The sequence below is a fragment of the Styela clava genome, chromosome 11, assembly GCF_964204865.1.
Source record: "Styela clava chromosome 11, kaStyClav1.hap1.2, whole genome shotgun sequence".
In the NCBI taxonomy this organism is placed as follows: Eukaryota; Metazoa; Chordata; class Ascidiacea; order Stolidobranchia; family Styelidae; genus Styela; species Styela clava.
The window spans coordinates 20,505,262-20,523,807 of record NC_135260.1 but is presented as its reverse complement, the minus strand read 5'-3'; the positions used below and the strand labels follow the sequence as shown (position 1 = coordinate 20,523,807).

The 18,546-nt window shown below is 32.5% G+C and overlaps 2 protein-coding genes across 2 annotated transcripts; both read left to right on the top strand.

Annotated features, from left to right (window-relative positions):
• Positions 1-47: 47 nt before the first annotated feature.
• On the top strand, positions 48-3,351 carry LOC144429546 (uncharacterized). The gene is made up of 5 exons (XM_078117623.1): positions 48-299; positions 1,428-1,569; positions 2,141-2,247; positions 2,582-2,800; positions 3,343-3,351. Exons 1-5 carry the CDS (start codon positions 48-50, stop codon positions 3,349-3,351), a joined length of 729 nt encoding a protein of 242 aa, XP_077973749.1.
• Positions 3,352-5,562: 2,211 nt separating this feature from the next.
• On the top strand, positions 5,563-18,546 carry LOC120348201 (double-stranded RNA-specific editase 1-like). The gene is made up of 18 exons (XM_039418328.2): positions 5,563-5,749; positions 6,314-6,431; positions 7,373-7,660; positions 8,471-8,599; positions 9,007-9,148; positions 9,519-9,648; positions 10,146-10,257; positions 10,824-10,957; positions 11,560-11,691; positions 12,531-12,648; positions 13,760-13,839; positions 15,107-15,195; positions 15,267-15,403; positions 16,044-16,227; positions 16,754-17,025; positions 17,626-17,712; positions 17,800-17,969; positions 18,294-18,546. Exons 1-18 carry the CDS (start codon positions 5,594-5,596, stop codon positions 18,399-18,401), a joined length of 2,586 nt encoding a protein of 861 aa, XP_039274262.2. The 5' UTR covers positions 5,563-5,593; the 3' UTR covers positions 18,402-18,546.

Sequence of the window (18,546 nt, the reverse complement as noted above, 5' to 3'; positions counted from 1 at the left end):
TCATTGGAAAAGTCATCTAAGGAGATCAACATTATCTTCAATGCAAAATGAAAGTTATTCTTGCAGGATACCCAAAAACGGGAACTAAAACTTTGACTTCAGCGTTTAGAAGTGTAGGATATACTGTTTATGATTATGAAGAACATTTTCATTATCATGGGAGAAAATGGATCAAAATTTTTCAAACTGGCGCTACATCAGAAGATTTCCATGAAATGTACAAAGATGTTGATGTTGTCAGTGATTTACCTAGTTGTTATTTCTGGGAAGATATTGCTCAGGCATTTCCTGATGCAAAGGTGTGATGTTTTTATGGATTTGGCAAATATATGCTTCTTTATTTAATATTTTTTCCCTTGCCATGAGTTCAAAATTCATGATTATAAAAAATAGAAACTGACAAAAAAATTGAAAACACTTTATATTAGTTATTTGCTTCCCTCAATGACCCTGGAAAGATATAGAAGAGGCTGAATAGTCAGTCAGTTGCTCTAATTGTGTGGACATTTGGATGGTAGAGGAAGTTGTAATTGTCCAGAAGTTATATAACCTCTACCATCCAAATGTACACTCAATTAGAGCGACTGACTGACTATTTAGCCTCTTCCATATCTCTCCAGGGTCTTTGAGTGAACCACTATGCAATGGCAAGAGTCCAGCAGTCATGTCATGCATTGTCATTCTCATTCCCCAGTGGATTCAAAATTTCAAGAACAAATTATATATTGAACATAATGCCAATAGGTTTTCTTTTTTTTTTTTTAGAAAACCATGTTAAACTTATAGCCTTAAAAACTGGTTCACTGATTATCACAACTAACCCTGAATCCCACCAGGGTCATAACCCACAAACCCTACCCAAGTAGTGATACTCACATCCCTAAGCAAAATACACCAAATGTAAATATTTTTCATAGCAATATGCTTATTAATTTCATTGATGAATTCTTGGGCCTAGTATAGTTTCGTACCTCAAGTACTTCTAGTGAGCGTAGCATAACAATTTTTTCATATGTCAATCCTAACCCCCACCTGACTGCATCATCCACTACAACGTCACAGTGACGAAATGAGGCCCTTCAAGCTATACGAACTGTCATCCAAGATGCGCAGACGATCAACCGAAATCGAGCAAGCTATTTTTCTCGTTGCAACGATCCCGATATGAGAGAGATCGCTGCCATTAGTAAGTTCTTCATCGTCGGCACAGATGCCATTTTTGGCGGCGTAGGTATACTTTGGCAAGCTCTACGGCGTGATTGTGACGTCGTGGTGACTTACATTTTGGATGGCACAGTCAGGTGGGGGTTAGGATTGACATGTGCTAAAATCGTTATTCTACGCCCACTTGAAGTACTTGAGGTATGAAACTACACAAGACCCAAATTCTTTTATATCATTACTTATATTATTTGGTTTTGTTAAAGATCATTCTGATGTTGCGAGATGAGGAAGAATGGTGTACTAGTTTGCACAAACAAATGTTGGCTTTGAAAGGATTTGTCTACACATGGATAAATTTACTTTCACCTACAAGTCTACTTCATTTGCATTTTCAGAATCAGATGGGTGAGTTGACTCCTCAATGCTGTTTCCACATTGAGAACTTATTTAAACTTGATTTTCGTGTAATTTTGGCAGCAATTTTTTTCAAATGATTCTAGTCTAGGGTATTGTGACGATATGTCGCGTATGTACATATAGCATTGCCAATTTGTGATAAACGCAATGTATTGCTGTATATGTAATGTACGGTATGTATATTATTGGTTATAGCTCAATTTATTATTGTTCACAATTTATCACAAGTGGAGAGTCGTTCTTACAATTTTCAACCTAAACCAACTTTTCAACTGAAACTGAAAAAAGCTTTCAATTGCTGAAATGTTTTCACAGTCAAAATTAGCTTAGATTCCAGTCAGAAGCTGAAAACAGAAACTTTATTTGTTTCTTCTGAACCTTAAGCCAAGTATAATTAGGAGTCGTAGTCGAATATGATAATTTTTATGTAGCTTAGAGTTTGACGAATTTTCTTAATTCTTGAGAATAGCAGTAACTGCAGAATGATGCAAATAAGTCTCGTGAAAGATGACCCATGATTATTTATCATGTTAATATACTAAATTATAGTTTTTTTTAGGTATTAATTGCTTTGGTGGTGAGGGTATATTTCCCTGGACAAAAGTTGTTTCCAGACCATTACTTGAGAAACTTGCTTTTCGGAAACACAATTGTGGTGTAATACGTGTGAGTACATTTAATATCAAAACTAAAGTAAAGAATTGTACATTAGACTCAAGAAGTCAGAATCAATATTGAAATGATAGTAAAGTGATTTGACGAAAACTTATATAGAGTTATCTATCTGGCCTTGCTATGTAATGTTAAGCCTTCAAGAGAGCATTGGGACCAAGTATTTTGTTTAATTCTTCAACTGTGATTATACATGTTTGTTATCTTGATTATTTTCCTGGCATTTGGTGAACCAATCAGTTGTTTTGTTGAAAATCTGGGCCAAGATGCTGATTTTCTGCGGATCGATTCCAGTCACCTTATGCATTTCTTCTCTTTTTAATTTCAGAATGCTTCCAAAGATAAACTTCTTATCTACAGTGTAAAGGAAGGTTGGGAACCTTTATGTCGATTTCTTGGAATAGAAGTTCCTGATATACCATTTCCTCATGAAAATAAAGAAGGAAAAATCGCTGAAAAAATCGTCTCTTCTGGAACCAGTCCAACTTTTCAACGAGTAAAAACAGAAATTTTTCTGTCATTGACATTACTTGTTGCAATAACAGGTGTAGGTGTCTATAAATGTTTAAAATCAGTTAATTTTTAAAGAATTTTGAAGTTAAGTCATTAAGTTAAAGAGGATAATTCATGAATGCAGTGTTGTATTCATAGACATTTGCACAGCCCACAATTGATCGAAATACAACAATGCACCTTTTAAAGTTAGATAGAGTGTGCTCATTCCTGTTTACATAAAATGTTGGTGGGAACTGAACAGAGATTAGGATAATAATGAATCATTGCACATTGACACTGTATGACATACCTTCGAACTATACAAGCAGCATGTGATTTACAAATAGTCAGTTATGTCTTAGTCATGCCAAAAATTAATATATTGTGTTTAACAATGTTGTCATGCTATCAAAAATCATCATTCGTGGTAGGCTATTCATCAGACGTTCGTGCAAAAAAGTAAATCGTAAATCTTTCTTCAGTAGTAATTTTCGATTACATGCTACCATTTTTTGATTATAGTACTTGTAATTATAATATTATTGAATGCTACAATTATACCCACCAACTAATTTTTTATTCACTTCATTCTAGGTTGCTTAGTAATTTTACATTTTATACATTTATTAGTTTCACAATCACATATTCACATTATTGTGACAAATAAATTTATGTAAGTTTTTTTTACTTAGCTGTATTTAACAAACTCTTGATATGAGTTCGACTCTGTTGGATAATTTAGTTTGAAGTTGTTCTGCTAAAATTTTTCATTTTATTAGAGCATAGACAAGGAATAAGTAGATGCCTCACGCAACAACCGCAAATCTGTTATGTTTAATTGTGTACACTTCATTGGCAATATATTTTTATACAATGAAGAACTACTTATAAAGATATTTTACCTCTAATGTATTTTTATGATGCTAACATTGAGTTTGCATGCTTCTATTTTTATTATTTATAATTGCATGATGTGTGGAATTGTACTCCTATTTTAGATAGATTAGTATTTATATATCTTAGTATATAATTACGACCCTGTAAAAGATGTACCGTAGTTTAGTAATATAGCACTCTTCTCTTGATTGATTATAAATTTTGGGATCTACATTAATTTATTTTGCAGTAAAATCATGATTTGGTCAGAATTTTTTAAATTGGACGTAAGTATGATTGTGTTGCAATAGGCTAATTAAACAAATTGGATAATAATTTTGATTATTTGAATCTGTGATATATTTGAGTTCGTAAAATAATAGTTTAACGAATATTGATAATTTTTTTTCTGAGAGTTTTCTGAAAAAGATTTTTCTATAACTTCCTACTGTACTGCGGCAAATTTGAAGAGGTTTATAAGCAGTGGTGGGATTCAAATTTTTTGTCAGCCGGTTCCATCACAAAAGTCATATTTTTTGGCGGTTTTGTTACAAGGAGTCATATCTTTTTAGCAAGTAAACTGATTATTTTTAATTACATCCTAATTAATTTCAAAATAACACTACAATTATAAAAAACTAACACAATGTATAACTGTTACGTGCGAACTTCATCATTTCACATTTTGTAAAAAACATGTGATCTCGAAAATTGGTGTGTCAGATAAGAGGCAAAAATCCATTGACAGTAACCAGTAATGATAACCGGTTCGCTTATCTTCTAAAATTCTTCGATACGGTTCTATAGAACCGGTGCGAACCGGCTGAATCTCACCACTGTTTATAACCCTGCTTAATATAATTTTTATATCTAGTTTGCACTAGCACTTCAATAATATTGAACTGTAGTGTTTAATTCAGTGTTTCTCATCCATTTTTTACCGCAGACCATTTTTGAAGCAAAATGAATGGTGGTGGAATCAAGATACGAAAATTAAATAAACATGATTCACCTAGATTGTTTATTTATTAGGACAACTAAAAATACCATTAATAATGCTTGATAACATGAAATTCTTCCACCAATTCGTCAAAACTGGGGTCCATGGAAGTCAAAGTTCATCTAATGTCCTCTTCAGGTTGTAGAGTAAACCCAAGCGCCAATTACTTGTGTACGTAATATGTGAATGCTTGCTTTCGTCTTGCCATTCATGTGGGGAAAATAATTTTAAACTACGAAAAGTATGTTGTCACGAAACAGATCGAGGTTTTGCATAAATAAAATGGTTAATTTTTTAGAAATATAATTGCTTTAGGTTGTAATATCGTTTCTCTGCATAAAAATGCTCATGTAGTCGATATGTATGCAGACTCATCAGGGTACTTCGTAGTCGCCTATGAGTCTGCGGTGTAGGGTTGAGAAACACTGATTTAGATGGCAGCAAATAAAACTGCACATCATCATGATTATATAATTACCTTTTTCTTTTCATGTTATGTAAAACATTCAGGCTTCTATTTTTTTTTAACCACTGATTTTTGCTTCGGGCCACACATATCCTGATTACACTAATGATAACTATAGGTGCAATCTTACCTGGTGCCAACTATATTACCTCGCATGTTTGAGCAAATTCTTTCATATACTTTGAGATTTTCTCACAATTTAGGATTTTGATAGTTAAAGAAAAGAGTAAAAGAAAAGTACAGACAATCTATAGCGATTTTTATAAATTTCCAAGACCTCCAGTTTTTCATGTAATTAACTATGTATTTATTACCCACAAATTTCATTAAAGAATATGTTTTATGAAACATAATTCAATTTCTGTATTTAAATATATCATATCAACTTAGTTACACGAAAGCATGATATTTCTGTAATGCTATTTTGTTTGGTTTTCATTATTATATATATTTGTATCTTTCACTAATTGACAGTTTTATTTTATATCAGAATATTTTATGTTATGCTAATTATATGTAGGCACATATCTTCAACATTTATAAAAAAATCTGCTTCATTTCTATATTCATGTGACAAATGTTCAAAATTTGGATTTCCAAAGTTTTCTTGTTATCAAAGACTAACAGCAACAAAGAAAATGAATTTTGAAGAAATGAAGGTAGGAATTGATAATCTGATTGCAACTTATTCAACAAGTTTTGAATGTGGGAACAGTTACTGCATCGTGTAAAACGTTAGGAAATCCCTAAGTGCCACTACCGATAATTAGTTTGTTTGGAATCCCATGGGATATTATTAGTGAGATATCTAAGCTGCTTCAGCCTAGGGTATTATCTTTACTTTTTTGAAAATCAGATGTTTTGTACTTGAGAAATGTTTAAAATACCTTTTGAGTTGGTATTTTCACTCATTAGCTTACCACAACCAACAAGTCTCAAATCCACTTTTTCTCTGTCTGGTAGTCTTTTGATGCTTACATTTGCAAATTAGTTAGATTTTCACTAAATGCCTTCTGAGCCAATTGGCTTTCAAACCATTCAATTAGACAAAGCCTATTGTAAATTTATCACAAAATTTCAATTCAAAATTATGTCTCTTTGTAATATTTTATAAAAACGATTTTAGCCAGTATCATTGGATTTGAATTTAACTTTATTTCTTTATACTTACCGGTACCTTCTTGTATTATTCCATTTTAAACTAATTTGTGTACACTTTTAAGGTTATTGAGTTGAGGCAATATCTGGACAGTAAAGGGTTACCGAAATATGGAAACAAGCACATTCTGATAGAAAGAGCAAAGACTTATGCAACTCATATTGTCAAAAAAGATCAAGAACGTATGTATTGCAAAACTGCAATCACACAACATGTGCTGGATTTTTAATTTTATAGCAACCTAGTTTACTGCAGTGTTTATGTGAATGCCATCTTAAGTCAGGATTGCTCAACTGTATTTTTATCCCTAATCAGTTACGTGACTGGAATGTACATCATGAATTAGAATTGAATTTGACTTTATTCAAATTTCTTTTGAAAAATCAATGCAACATGCTCGTTTCGTTTGTCTTGAACATGTTTTTGATTTTCCTATTTTTGAAAACACTGATCTCTTTCTTGGCTGAGTTAAAAGAATGTTAATAACAATCAATTAGATATAGGCAAATACTTACGCTAATTATTGTAGCCTAAAGTGTTTTTTAAAAAACAATCGAAAATAGTGAAAACAACAAATTAAAGTTTCGCTAACAAAAACATTTTGAAAACAAAGATTGAATAGTACATTAGTGCATTATCTTGTTTGATAACATTAAAGAAATATGTGAATTTGATACCATTCTTCTTGATGTGATGAGCAATTCGGTTTTAAGATTGAGATGGTATATCAAACACAACTCGATGGGTTGTGTAGGCTTTAAGCTTGCTGCTACCGTAGTTACATTTTCCAACAATTATTATGACAATAGTACAAACTGCTTATTTTTTTACCTACTCAGTCATTTATCAGGTAAGCTGGCTCGTCTTAGCGTCATCATAATTCACTTAAAATATTAGGAAGTCAGTGTGAATATATTCAACAATCAGTTGTTGCGTTATGAATAATTAAATTTTTTATTTAATTTTATAATTCAAAAATTGTTTTGGACGAATTCGAAACTGAAGCAATAATTTGTTGGTAATAATCTAAAATCAGATGCAAAAATTTGAGTTGAGTTGGGGTCTCCTTTATTGCAAATTTGATATGTTTGGCTTGTATTCACACTGGCTTCTATTATTTTAGCTAGCAATGATGACGCTGAGTCCAAAAAGTCTGTCTTAGTCAGTAGCTCTGAAACTGTTGAGCAACCCACAATTGGGTTCGAAATTACTCCTAAATTGGAATCGGCATCAGAGCCCGAACTAGTACTCGAAGAATCTCCACCTCAAGAAATTAAACCGGAACAGGTGGATCATAACCAGAATGTTGATGAAACTGAAGAAAAAAATAATGACAGTGAAGATATTGATATAAAAGTTGAAACTGAGGCTACTTCTATTGGTGATGTTACTGAGTCTGCTGGATGTGCTGGTTAGAAAAGTATTTTTCTTTTCAAATCCAGTTCTGTAATATCGTGGCCGTAGTAGCCTAGTGGCTAGCGTGTTGTGATCAATTTTGTTGGTGGTACATGTTAAAGATCTGGGTTCAAATCATATGCGCATCACCTGACCCGGGATGTAATAAATTAGGCTGGCTATATAAAAAAAACTGGAAACATTCCATTCCGATTTTATATATCTTGTATGTATATATTAGGGGTGGCCAACACGTCAATTACGATTTTAGTCTAGACAAGTCTGATATGGCATATTATCACATAATAAATGCAAGTTTCACCGCTGCCAAGGTTTAGGAATGGATGTACACGTGCCGAATATTGCGTGTCTTGGCTCCGAGTACAATTACATAATCAAATTAAATGGAACATAAAAAATACTAATTTTTGTGGCGATTTCATTAAGAATGCGGCCACAGAGCGGAACTTATTGGCGGCGGAAGAATTTTTGTATGCGTGATTGCAGTTATCTGCATATTTCAATAGGCCTACTCATTCATTTTTTGTATGACTGCATTACCTATCAGTCGATCGTGCTATTTTGAAATTAGTTGATCGCAGTCGAACGCAGGTTGGCCACCCTTGGTATATATTATTGTCTGTTCAGTCGATTGTGCTATTTTGAAATTAGTTGATCGCAGTCGGAAGCAGGTTGGCCACCCCTGGTATATATTATTGTCTGTTTACGTATTGCCTGTTTGGTAGTATTTAACAAAGCTGTTAAACAAAGAATATTTAAAATTGAATTAATATGACTGTTTGTTTTCATTTTTTGATATTTGAAGATATGGAGGAAACAGTGCAACCTGTGCGAAAAAGGAAGATGAGAAAACCATTGCCGTTCTATGGCAAAAGGCCAAAACCTAATTCTCAACCCAAAAATGCTCTCATGATAATCAATGAAACTTTCCCTGGTTTGTTATTTTGATTTTTCTCCAATCCATTTTAGAATGAGATTTTTTGTTCGGATGAGAGATAAGACAGACTATGGTTGCTAGTCCGAGTCATTATTTAAACTTTGTAGTAGTCTCATCAAGTATTTTGTGCCCCCTCGTAAACGGCTATGAGTCAATATTTTCTGTTTTTTTTTATTTCCTATCGTATTATATTTCTTTGTTAAATCTTATTAAATCTTACATCATGGAAATAAATATCTGACCTGATCCGTAGAGAAAGCTGCCATTGACAGTTATGGGAACTAACAAATCTTTTCACTCATAATACATCCCATGATATTCAAAGCCAGTGAACATAAATAAAATATTCTGAAATTCATGATGGTAAAAATCAAAACTATCTTACTTTTATTTGTTCCACTCAGGATTAAAATTTGAAATAACCAGCTGTGGTAATGTGAACACACCATCATTCAAAGCATCAGTGGAAGTACAGGGACAAACTTTTGTCGGAGAAGAACGATCGAAAAAACTTGCAAAGCATGTTTGTGCCGGAATTATTCTGAAGTACGTATGTAGTCTTTTTCTTGCAATATGAAGTTTGAACGAAAGCCTCTCGGGTAGGATAGGAGTTTCATATTTATTCTGAAGGAAAAGAAAGCCGATAATATGAGTTAATCATATGGCACTCTACTCGCCTGGTTACCAGTCCATGTCCATCATGGAAATAGTTGAATATTTTTTTTGGATGCATGGACTTGATAGTTGAGAAAGCCATAAGCAACCAACAGCTATGTGACCACCCTCGTATTATTGTTTGTTTGCATGCGCTGTATATTTTATGAATAGTTCGCTATAATTGGTTGTTTTGTAAAAGTTTATTCTAGTATGAGATTCGTGTCTTAAATATAAAACATAGATATTTATATCACTACAGAGAATTGATGCCTGGTATGATGGGACCACCAGTCCATCCTTTCGCTATTCCTCACATTCCCTCACAGTTTGATTTTACTTCTGATGACTTAGGATGGGATGATCCAGATATTTTCAGTGATTATGTACAGGTACATGTTCTCCCATCATGATGGATATCAGAGCCTAGTATGGGAAACCTAAGTCAAGATACTATTAGTGGTCTGAGGGATGTCTATGTATTAGCCATTGTTGCACAGGTTTTTGTTAAAATGTTTCAATAAAATCTGTTATTCATCTATATATTCATTATAATATTTCAATTATATTGTTTTAAACAATGGTTTCCTTACGTAATTGGGTTAATTTATGTAATTGGGTTAAAGACAATGGACGAGTCCTTGTTTAATCTTGTCAAACACTTGCTGACTACTGGATGCTCCAGAAGTATATGTACAACATGGAGGTGACTAATTTTGTTCGTCTATTTTACATCAAATTGTGTAAAGGGACTGAAGCCTATGGGCAGGGGGATATTCACTTGTCTAACACAGACAGCCTCGGAACTCGTAATAGTACTAAAATGACCTAACCTGATACACATACTACGCGAATACCGACGATTTTATGGCAATTAATAAATATTTAGATGCCATCATCTGTTGTTCCGCACCTCATTGCTTCAATGACAAGTTATGTTCCAGTGCTTCCTCCTCCACTGAATACTGTTGGATCAAAACAAACTACCCCTACACCTGAAGGTAATGCATTGTCAAATTTGTTTCTAATCATTTTAAGTTTCTTCAATAATTTCAAATATGATTATACGTGATTAAAAATCGTACCAATTAACCAATTACCAAGTTTTGATTCTGAACTTTTCTGAGACTGTATAATACAACTCACACCATTTCGATTTTCATAGTGTTTTCAAATTGTTTTTAAAGCGCAATTTCAATTGTTTGTTGTACTGCAGCATCAACTTGAAACACAATTTCTAGAAAATGTTTTCATTTATAAAATTATTTGCAATTCATTAGTTGAACCTAATTCAATATATCAAATGTAATGAAAAATTTTAAATTCATCATTCAACCTAGATAGAGAAACCTATATCGGATATTCAGTCATTTATATACAAAAACAAGCTCGCGTATCACATTGAATTAATGAGCATACATTATAAAACTTTTTCTTATCGTAAAAAAAGGGAAATTTTGTTTCCAAAGCTTGTCAGATGATCTGTATTACGAAAAGTAAAGATGTTTCGAGTTTGACAAGTTTTGGAACCTATGCCCTTCAACATACATCATCTTTTTCTACTTAGATATGCATCCTGTCATGGTACTCAATCATAAACTACCGGGATTACAGTACGCTTTTGATCAAAGTTATGGTAAATCATTTAAGGCAACTATTGATATAGAAGGCAAAAGTTATTCAGGAGAGGGAAGAAGCAAGGTAATGTTATCATTGGCACTGGGAGTTTTTCATGTTGTGATAAGGTAAGCCCCCAGAATTGATAGTTTGTCAGAATTTGTGACTTCATGCATTTATCAATTAGTTTACTGGCATGACGATTGCCGCATCATGCAAAGTTAGAAGTTTTCTCCATCGCAGTTTCAATAGTTTCAATTACCCTTCGCAGGTTTAAATTCCTTGGGGGACAATTATGTACGAAGATGATTGTTGAATCGTAGGGTGGTTCATGTAACCGCTGGCAGTTAATAGCTAATAACTGGTTAAATATCCCGAGCCTGACATGGGCTGGCAACCCATATGGTTAGGTTATCTATCATCTCACCCGGGTCAAGTATGAAACTTCTGTTGCGTTTTTAATGTTTCTTTGAGTCTATGGATTATTATGAATTAACAAAAATTTCAATAATTTGGAAGAAACCCTTTCAGGAACAAATGATAGTATTTCATGTTAAACCCTCATAATTATTTATTTTGGAATTAATCAAAATTATCAAGGTAACAATTGGGATCTAAGGATACTAAGCTATATCAGTTTGAATGTTATTATATTTGCCTTTAAATGATTCCTGCTTATTTTACAGAAATTAGCCAAGTTTTCTGTTGCACTCAAAGCATTAAAAGATCACTTTGGAATTGTGAGCAATAAAACTGTGGATCAACTTCCAATATTAAGCACTGATAGTTCAGATGAAACAGCTATTACTGATGCTGGGGTAGGTATCCCAACATTTTGAGTTTTGTGGATTGTAACATATTTTGTTTTAAATGTTTATATAAGTATTCTTTAGCAAGTCGATTCAATCAATCTTTCAATGATTGAAAAATTTTCATGATTTTTTGTTGAAATATTTGAAAGTCTAGTATTCCTGTAGTGTGTGTACCATGTTAGGGTTGAGCCATGATTTTATTCCGATTTTTCGACTTGATGTAAAGTAGACGAACAAAATTAGTTACCTCCATATTGGTACACACTATATTGGTTATTTTTCACTCTCAGATAGGAAAGTGAGGGGTTCTGAACTTTTCTCAACTGCGGAATATTTTTCATATCATAAACTATTTGCGGAACACTCTATGGAAATTAAATTTCTTGTGGAAATAATAGATCGAAATTTTTGATACATGTCTCAATTCATCTTTCAAAGAAAATAGTGAAAAGGCTAATAGCATATTGACTCATAACCTAATTCAAATTGGGAGATAAGTTTTTTAATGCAGGCTCCGAAAATTCTTAAATATGAATAACAAGTATCTGAGACAGGCTAAAAGTACCGGTAGTTGGAAATAAGCGGAACGTTTTAATATGATATCTGAGCTTCCTTCCATGAGGACAAATTTTCTATTCTGATTCTGAGTGAGGTTGATATTTAATAATATTTAAGTGAAATAGTTTGTTCAACTAACAGGAATTGTAAGATATATGTGCGTAGTTGGTGTTACTGTATTCCTATATGTTGAATCCTGTATAAAATTCTTCTCATATAATCATGTATATACATATATATTCTATATTCATGTGATGTTTATGTGTTGTGTTGTGTATTATGTTCAGAAATTGCCTGATTTGATTTGTGAGCTGGTTAAACAAAAATTCGCCAACGTTACTGATGATTTAACGAAGAATGAAAATCATAAAGTTCTTGCAGGGATTGTTATGACAAGAGAAAATGGTAGGTTTGCATTGTTGATCATTTCCCGGTACAGATTCTTCATTCGAATAGCTTGATTATCTAGCATTCGGGTTTCTAATCAATTTCTAATATTATAAATGTATCTATGATGCAATGATCTTGCTCTGCAAATAACATTGTGGTGTTTAGGTTAATATTAACTAGAATAACATTAGGTTAGAACCCAGGAGGTTCTTTACATCTCATGTTTGTCTTGTGCATTGCCATTTTTTACCTTGGTGGAAATCGAAATAAATTATCTCGTCTTACATCACTGCAAAAAATGGCAAATCCGACAGAAAAACAGGGATTTCGATTTGATTTCATAAAATGTTGGAAGTAATAATTCCCGATTTACTTTAACTAGATTCTGGACATAAACTATTTTTCATAATGTTGAAATGGAAAAAATTTTTGGCGCTCCAGAAGTATGCGCACCAAGATGTCGTACAACCTGAATCCTAACCGGTACACACACATACCATTTTCAGGTTGTGCGCCATCTTGGTGCGCATACTTCTGGAGGTCCAAATTTTGTTTCATCTTTCTATGCATAACGTAATGCTAATAATTCTATATTAGCTCTGTATCGTTATTCATGTAATTGGAAGTTGTTTTGACATCTATGAACTTAAGATTCCTATATTGACTCCCTAGTTGTAAGAGTTGAAGATACTGCGTACAACTGGTTTGGCATCAGTATTATTTTTTATCATTGTAAATTGATGATACTATGTTATCCTATTGTTTTTAAATCATTAAATTCATTCTCTCCTCGGAAATTCAAACTTTAAATCCTTTTATACTTTGTTGGTATCTCATTGTAATATGTATCAAAACAACGATGTCACACATTGATCACTTTGCGTGGGTGCAGTTATTAACTCAATATGGGAGGATAGTTGTTTATTTCTAGAATGATTGCATGACTTTCTATGGTAGCAAGGTGGTGTGCAAGCGCCGTTTTATTACGGTATCCTACATTAGCTAACTCTAGTATCTTAAATGAGGAAATAGCTAGCTTCCCCAAGTCCCACCTAGATTGATGTCTGGATGAGAGTTTGTGCTTTATTTTCCCCTGGAAATATAAATATTCTATTCTAAACTTCAGGCCCGGATGTAGAAAAGGGTGAAGTGATTACAGTTGCAACTGGTACCAAGTGTATTGATGGAGGACATTTATCTACAATGGTAATTATTGTTTGTTTGAATTCAAATAATAAAAAATGTCTGTCATGTGTTTTAAATTGAAGTTAATTGTATTATTATTGCTTTGAATTTTTATTGCATCATTGATACTGACTGAAAGTATGTCGTTTCTTTGTGAAAAATTTGCCGAATTGCTGCGAGAATGTGTCAATTCAGAATATTCATGAATTCTGAACTATTCGAAAATATTTTTCCTTGGTCATAACAAGGCCTGGCATTTGGAATCAAATGGTAAATTATTCGAATCAATTTTGAAAAAAATTTCGAATCACTGTTGACCACCAAAGTCAAGGTGTTGAGACGACTTCTGGTTGTAGTTGCTAATTAGGCTAATTAAACTAGTTAGATATTAATCTGACTCCAAACAGAATATAATCGGTTGTTACTTGTTCAAGTCGAGACGTCTGTTAATTTGATATAACAGCAAGGATCTAGACAATTGCCTGTATAGATTTTATTTCCTTCGATAAATATATTACAATAAATTAAATCAAATAAACCAACTTACAATTTCAAGGTATTATTCTTAACAGTTGCGTAGCAATCATCAGAATTATTGATATTCGACGATAAGGACGACGATCTCTTGTATGTTTGAGATCGCATTTTAAAGGGGTACACAATTTTCTCGATTATTCGAGACCGTTCTTACACTGATTATTCATGTAAAACAAGGTCGTTTAACATATCACATGGGAAATTATTTGCTATTTTGCACGTTATATTGAAATGTCATATTTAGAATGTTCTTGAATAGTCTCCAATATTTATGACTTAGGAATTATTTTTAGTCTTGATGTCATTATTTCCAAAATTATTAGTTAATTTGTTACAGTGTATCATCCCTCAATGTTTCTTATTGAGTTTGACACTATGTCCTTCTGTAATAGATTCTATGGTTTCAGTAATTTGGTGCCTGGAGGACCACTTACAATAAAAAAATCATACAAAAATATATATTTCAAATATTCAAAACTCAATTTGATTAAAAAAATATTTTATTTGATTCTAAAATGATATAGTATTCAAAAATGACCAGCCCTAGTCAACTCAAATCTGAATAAAAATAGTATTCCTGAAATTTTATCTGCATTCTACTAGGTTCCAACATAGTTGTATCGTCATTCGTCATCAATGATATCATCTATAAAAGCAAATTATATCTTGTTTAGGAATTTCATTTGAGTTTTAGAAAATAAAATGTACTCTACCTCGGTATAGCCGTTCATAATTATGTAAATAATTTCAGGGAACTGCAATGAACGATTGTCATGCTGAAATAGTTTGCAGACGAGGATTGAGAAGGTTTCTCTATGATCAGCTATTGTTATATTCAAGGTACATATTTAAGATCTGATTCTGAAGTACTGTTTTTTTATATTATTGTTAAATTTTATTTATTTTTATAGTGACAAAGTGAAAACGATATTTGAAGCTTGTGAAAACAATGTTGGGTATCGTCTGAAATCTGATGTTTATTTTCATTTATACATTAACACATCACCATGTGGAGATTCAAGGATATTCTCACCCCACGAGACTAAGAGTAAGATCAAAAACATTATTTGGATATGTAACACCTAACACGTACCATATCTTTCTTAGTAGCCTATATGCTGAATTATTTTGTTGTTTTCGAGTGATAAAATTAGTTTGCATCAATTCCAATTTGGCCTTATGCTAAAATTTTTCAAAGTAATTGATATGTTAAGAGTAAGGGTAGAGATATTGTCGCAATTCTCCTTTGAATTGTCGTATCCGCAAATGACTATCTGGTTGCCATATAGACTGTAGAACACTAACAAGGCGAAAAAGATATAAGCGTGTCTATTGATACAATAAAACCAATGGAATTGATTAGGATAAAGTTTTAACATATACCGTAGGTGATACACCAATCAGCACATATTATTTAGTTTAGATAATTAACACTGTTTGCAATATTTTGGTTCTTAGACATAGGTAATTACAAAATATTTGAGTTTTACTAAATATATGGTGTTATCTTATTGAATTAGATTCACCTTTTGTTACAGTACCAGTGATGTGCAGTGGGAAATTTTTTCTACAGTATTAGATTTTCTCTAGTTTAGCCTATATTGATGCGATTCACTCCGCGATTGCATTTTTTGATTTTTTCATACTTTTCCTGTATTCCATTTACACCATGAAACTGTACTTTACAGAACACGAGGATGATCATCCGAATCGTATATCTAGAGGTCAATTGAGAACAAAAATTGAAGCAGGTGAAGGAACGATACCTGTCGTGCAAAAATCTGGTATTGTTGCTGATGGCAACCAACCATGGGATTCAATTATTGGTGGAGAAAGATTATTGACCATGTCCTGTAGTGATAAATTGGCAAGGTATTTTGAATACTTTTATACCGTTGTATTAGCATGATCATGTATGTTGAATACAAATAATTCAATTCTGTTTTCAGTACTCAAACTTGAAAGAAATCGCTAGGCTATTTCGTTTATTAGTCCGACGTACCTAATATTTCGCCTCTAATTTTGCTGGTTTTTATAATTCACGGGTACATCTTTATATGACATTTATGTTTTAACATTTCATATGATATTCTTTTAACGTTTCATATACAAGAACCGAAGTACATTATGCATGCGAGAATGACATTGAGCTGCTTCAGGTATTAATGAGATAAATTTTTTCACTTTCGCTGTAAACACGGCTACAAGTAGTACTGGTGTGGGGAGAAGGTGGGGTTCTAAATAATTTGATCGCTTCCTCCAACCCTAGTAAGCAAATTACCTATAAAATCATATTTTCAGATTCTATATTCTGGTCGTCTGTGAAATTTAATACAATTCCCATGTTATATTATTAATTAATAATTATAGCTTCAAAATCCGATCTTTTTTATCACAGATGGAATGTACTCGGACTCCAAGGATCATTGCTTAGTTTATATATTGAGCCTGTATATCTATCGAGTATTATTCTCGGATCTCTTTATCATGGAATTCATTTGTCTCGTGGACTTCATGGAAGAGTTAAGGAAGCCATTGCAGCTTTCGCACAATCTCAAAATAACAGTGAAAATGTTGTCAACGGAGAAACAACAGTGGATACTAATAAACAGATTATAAAAGAACCATACAAAATACACCGGCCGGTATTGGCACCAATTACCAATCCAGGTAGCAGAATAATAAATCATAGGAATCCATATCATGTACAAAATCATATTTTGATATATGTTGGCATCAAAGGCTGCAAGTCCCATGCACTCACTTTGTGTGAAATATATATAAAACGTTATTTTTAAAAATTTTAAATATATAGGCCTACATATACATTATTTTGAATAATATTTTAATTCTGAACTAAAACATTCTATTTTCACTGTCTGAGTGACAAAATTGTATTCTGTAGGATTTTCTTTGGTAAACTTAAGATAAACCGAAGGTAAAAAAAATATCCGAACTCTAATTTTAAAATTTGTTGGAATTAATTATTTTGGATAGTCCACGTATTACAGTGGTTGATTAACTTTGTCCAAACGCTTCATGTAGTACCAACAGCATTGCAATATGGATCATGTTTTCAGTATTAATATCTCAAGACAATAAGATAACTTCAGTTCATTTTGTCGTACACAATGCAATTCAATATTCCAAATTCTGATTCTACACAACGCTGGAATCAGAATTTTCCAATTCATTCTTGGCAAAATATAACTCTATCTGTACATTGTAATATCAACTAGTTTATGAATAAGGTTATTATTTATGTCACAGTCGGAAGAAACACTGGCAAAGCACCTGGTTTTTGTCTTCACTGGACTTTGGGAGATGAAAATCCAACCATTGTCAATACAGTCACAGGTAATAGTTAAAGTAATCATTTCTTATTCAACTTTTGCCGGCATGTATGAATAGCTAAACTGAGAAAATTGTTTCATCCATTTACAGGAAAACTACAAGATAATGACGAGGCTTCGTCGAATTTATGTAAAACGGAAATGTATCAAATGTTTCGCAAACTGACAAATATCCAAGGACTTGAACCAAAAGTTAATATTCCTCTAGATTGCAAAACTACACAATATGGTGAAATGAAGAAACTAGCCACAGAGTATCAAGTAAATACAACAGGACTTTATAATTCATCAAGCATTCTTTTGTTTATCCAATTTAATATTCACTTTCATATTCATATTCAAGAGATTCATGTTAATATTCTTTTAGTCATCTTCTGCCATTTTTATCTTAAGATTTGTTGCAGGAGTGAATCATATCTTACAAATGTACTATTTAAAATGAAATCTGTCATATTATCTTTTGTTTGATTGGCTGCAAGTGATCACTTCTAAACGATCTGCATTTGTAATTTTTTCACGTTCGTATGAATACTGAACACAAAAAGCAATATTCTCAAATAATATCTATAGTTATTTACATTTCAGGAGTTGAAAACCAACCTTCATGCTGGATTCAGGGCAGCTGGTCTTGGAACTTGGGTGAAAAAACCTGAAGAGGTCGATTTGTTCACGATCAATTCTGAATTTTATTAAAAATGTGTCTTCAAAAAGTTTAAATCTTAAAAATGATTGGTGCAAAAGCATTTATTTTGTATATTGTATTGTTGGTATGTTTCTATTGTTAAAACATTTCATATTCCGATCATGAATATTCCATATACCCGTACATATTTTTTTT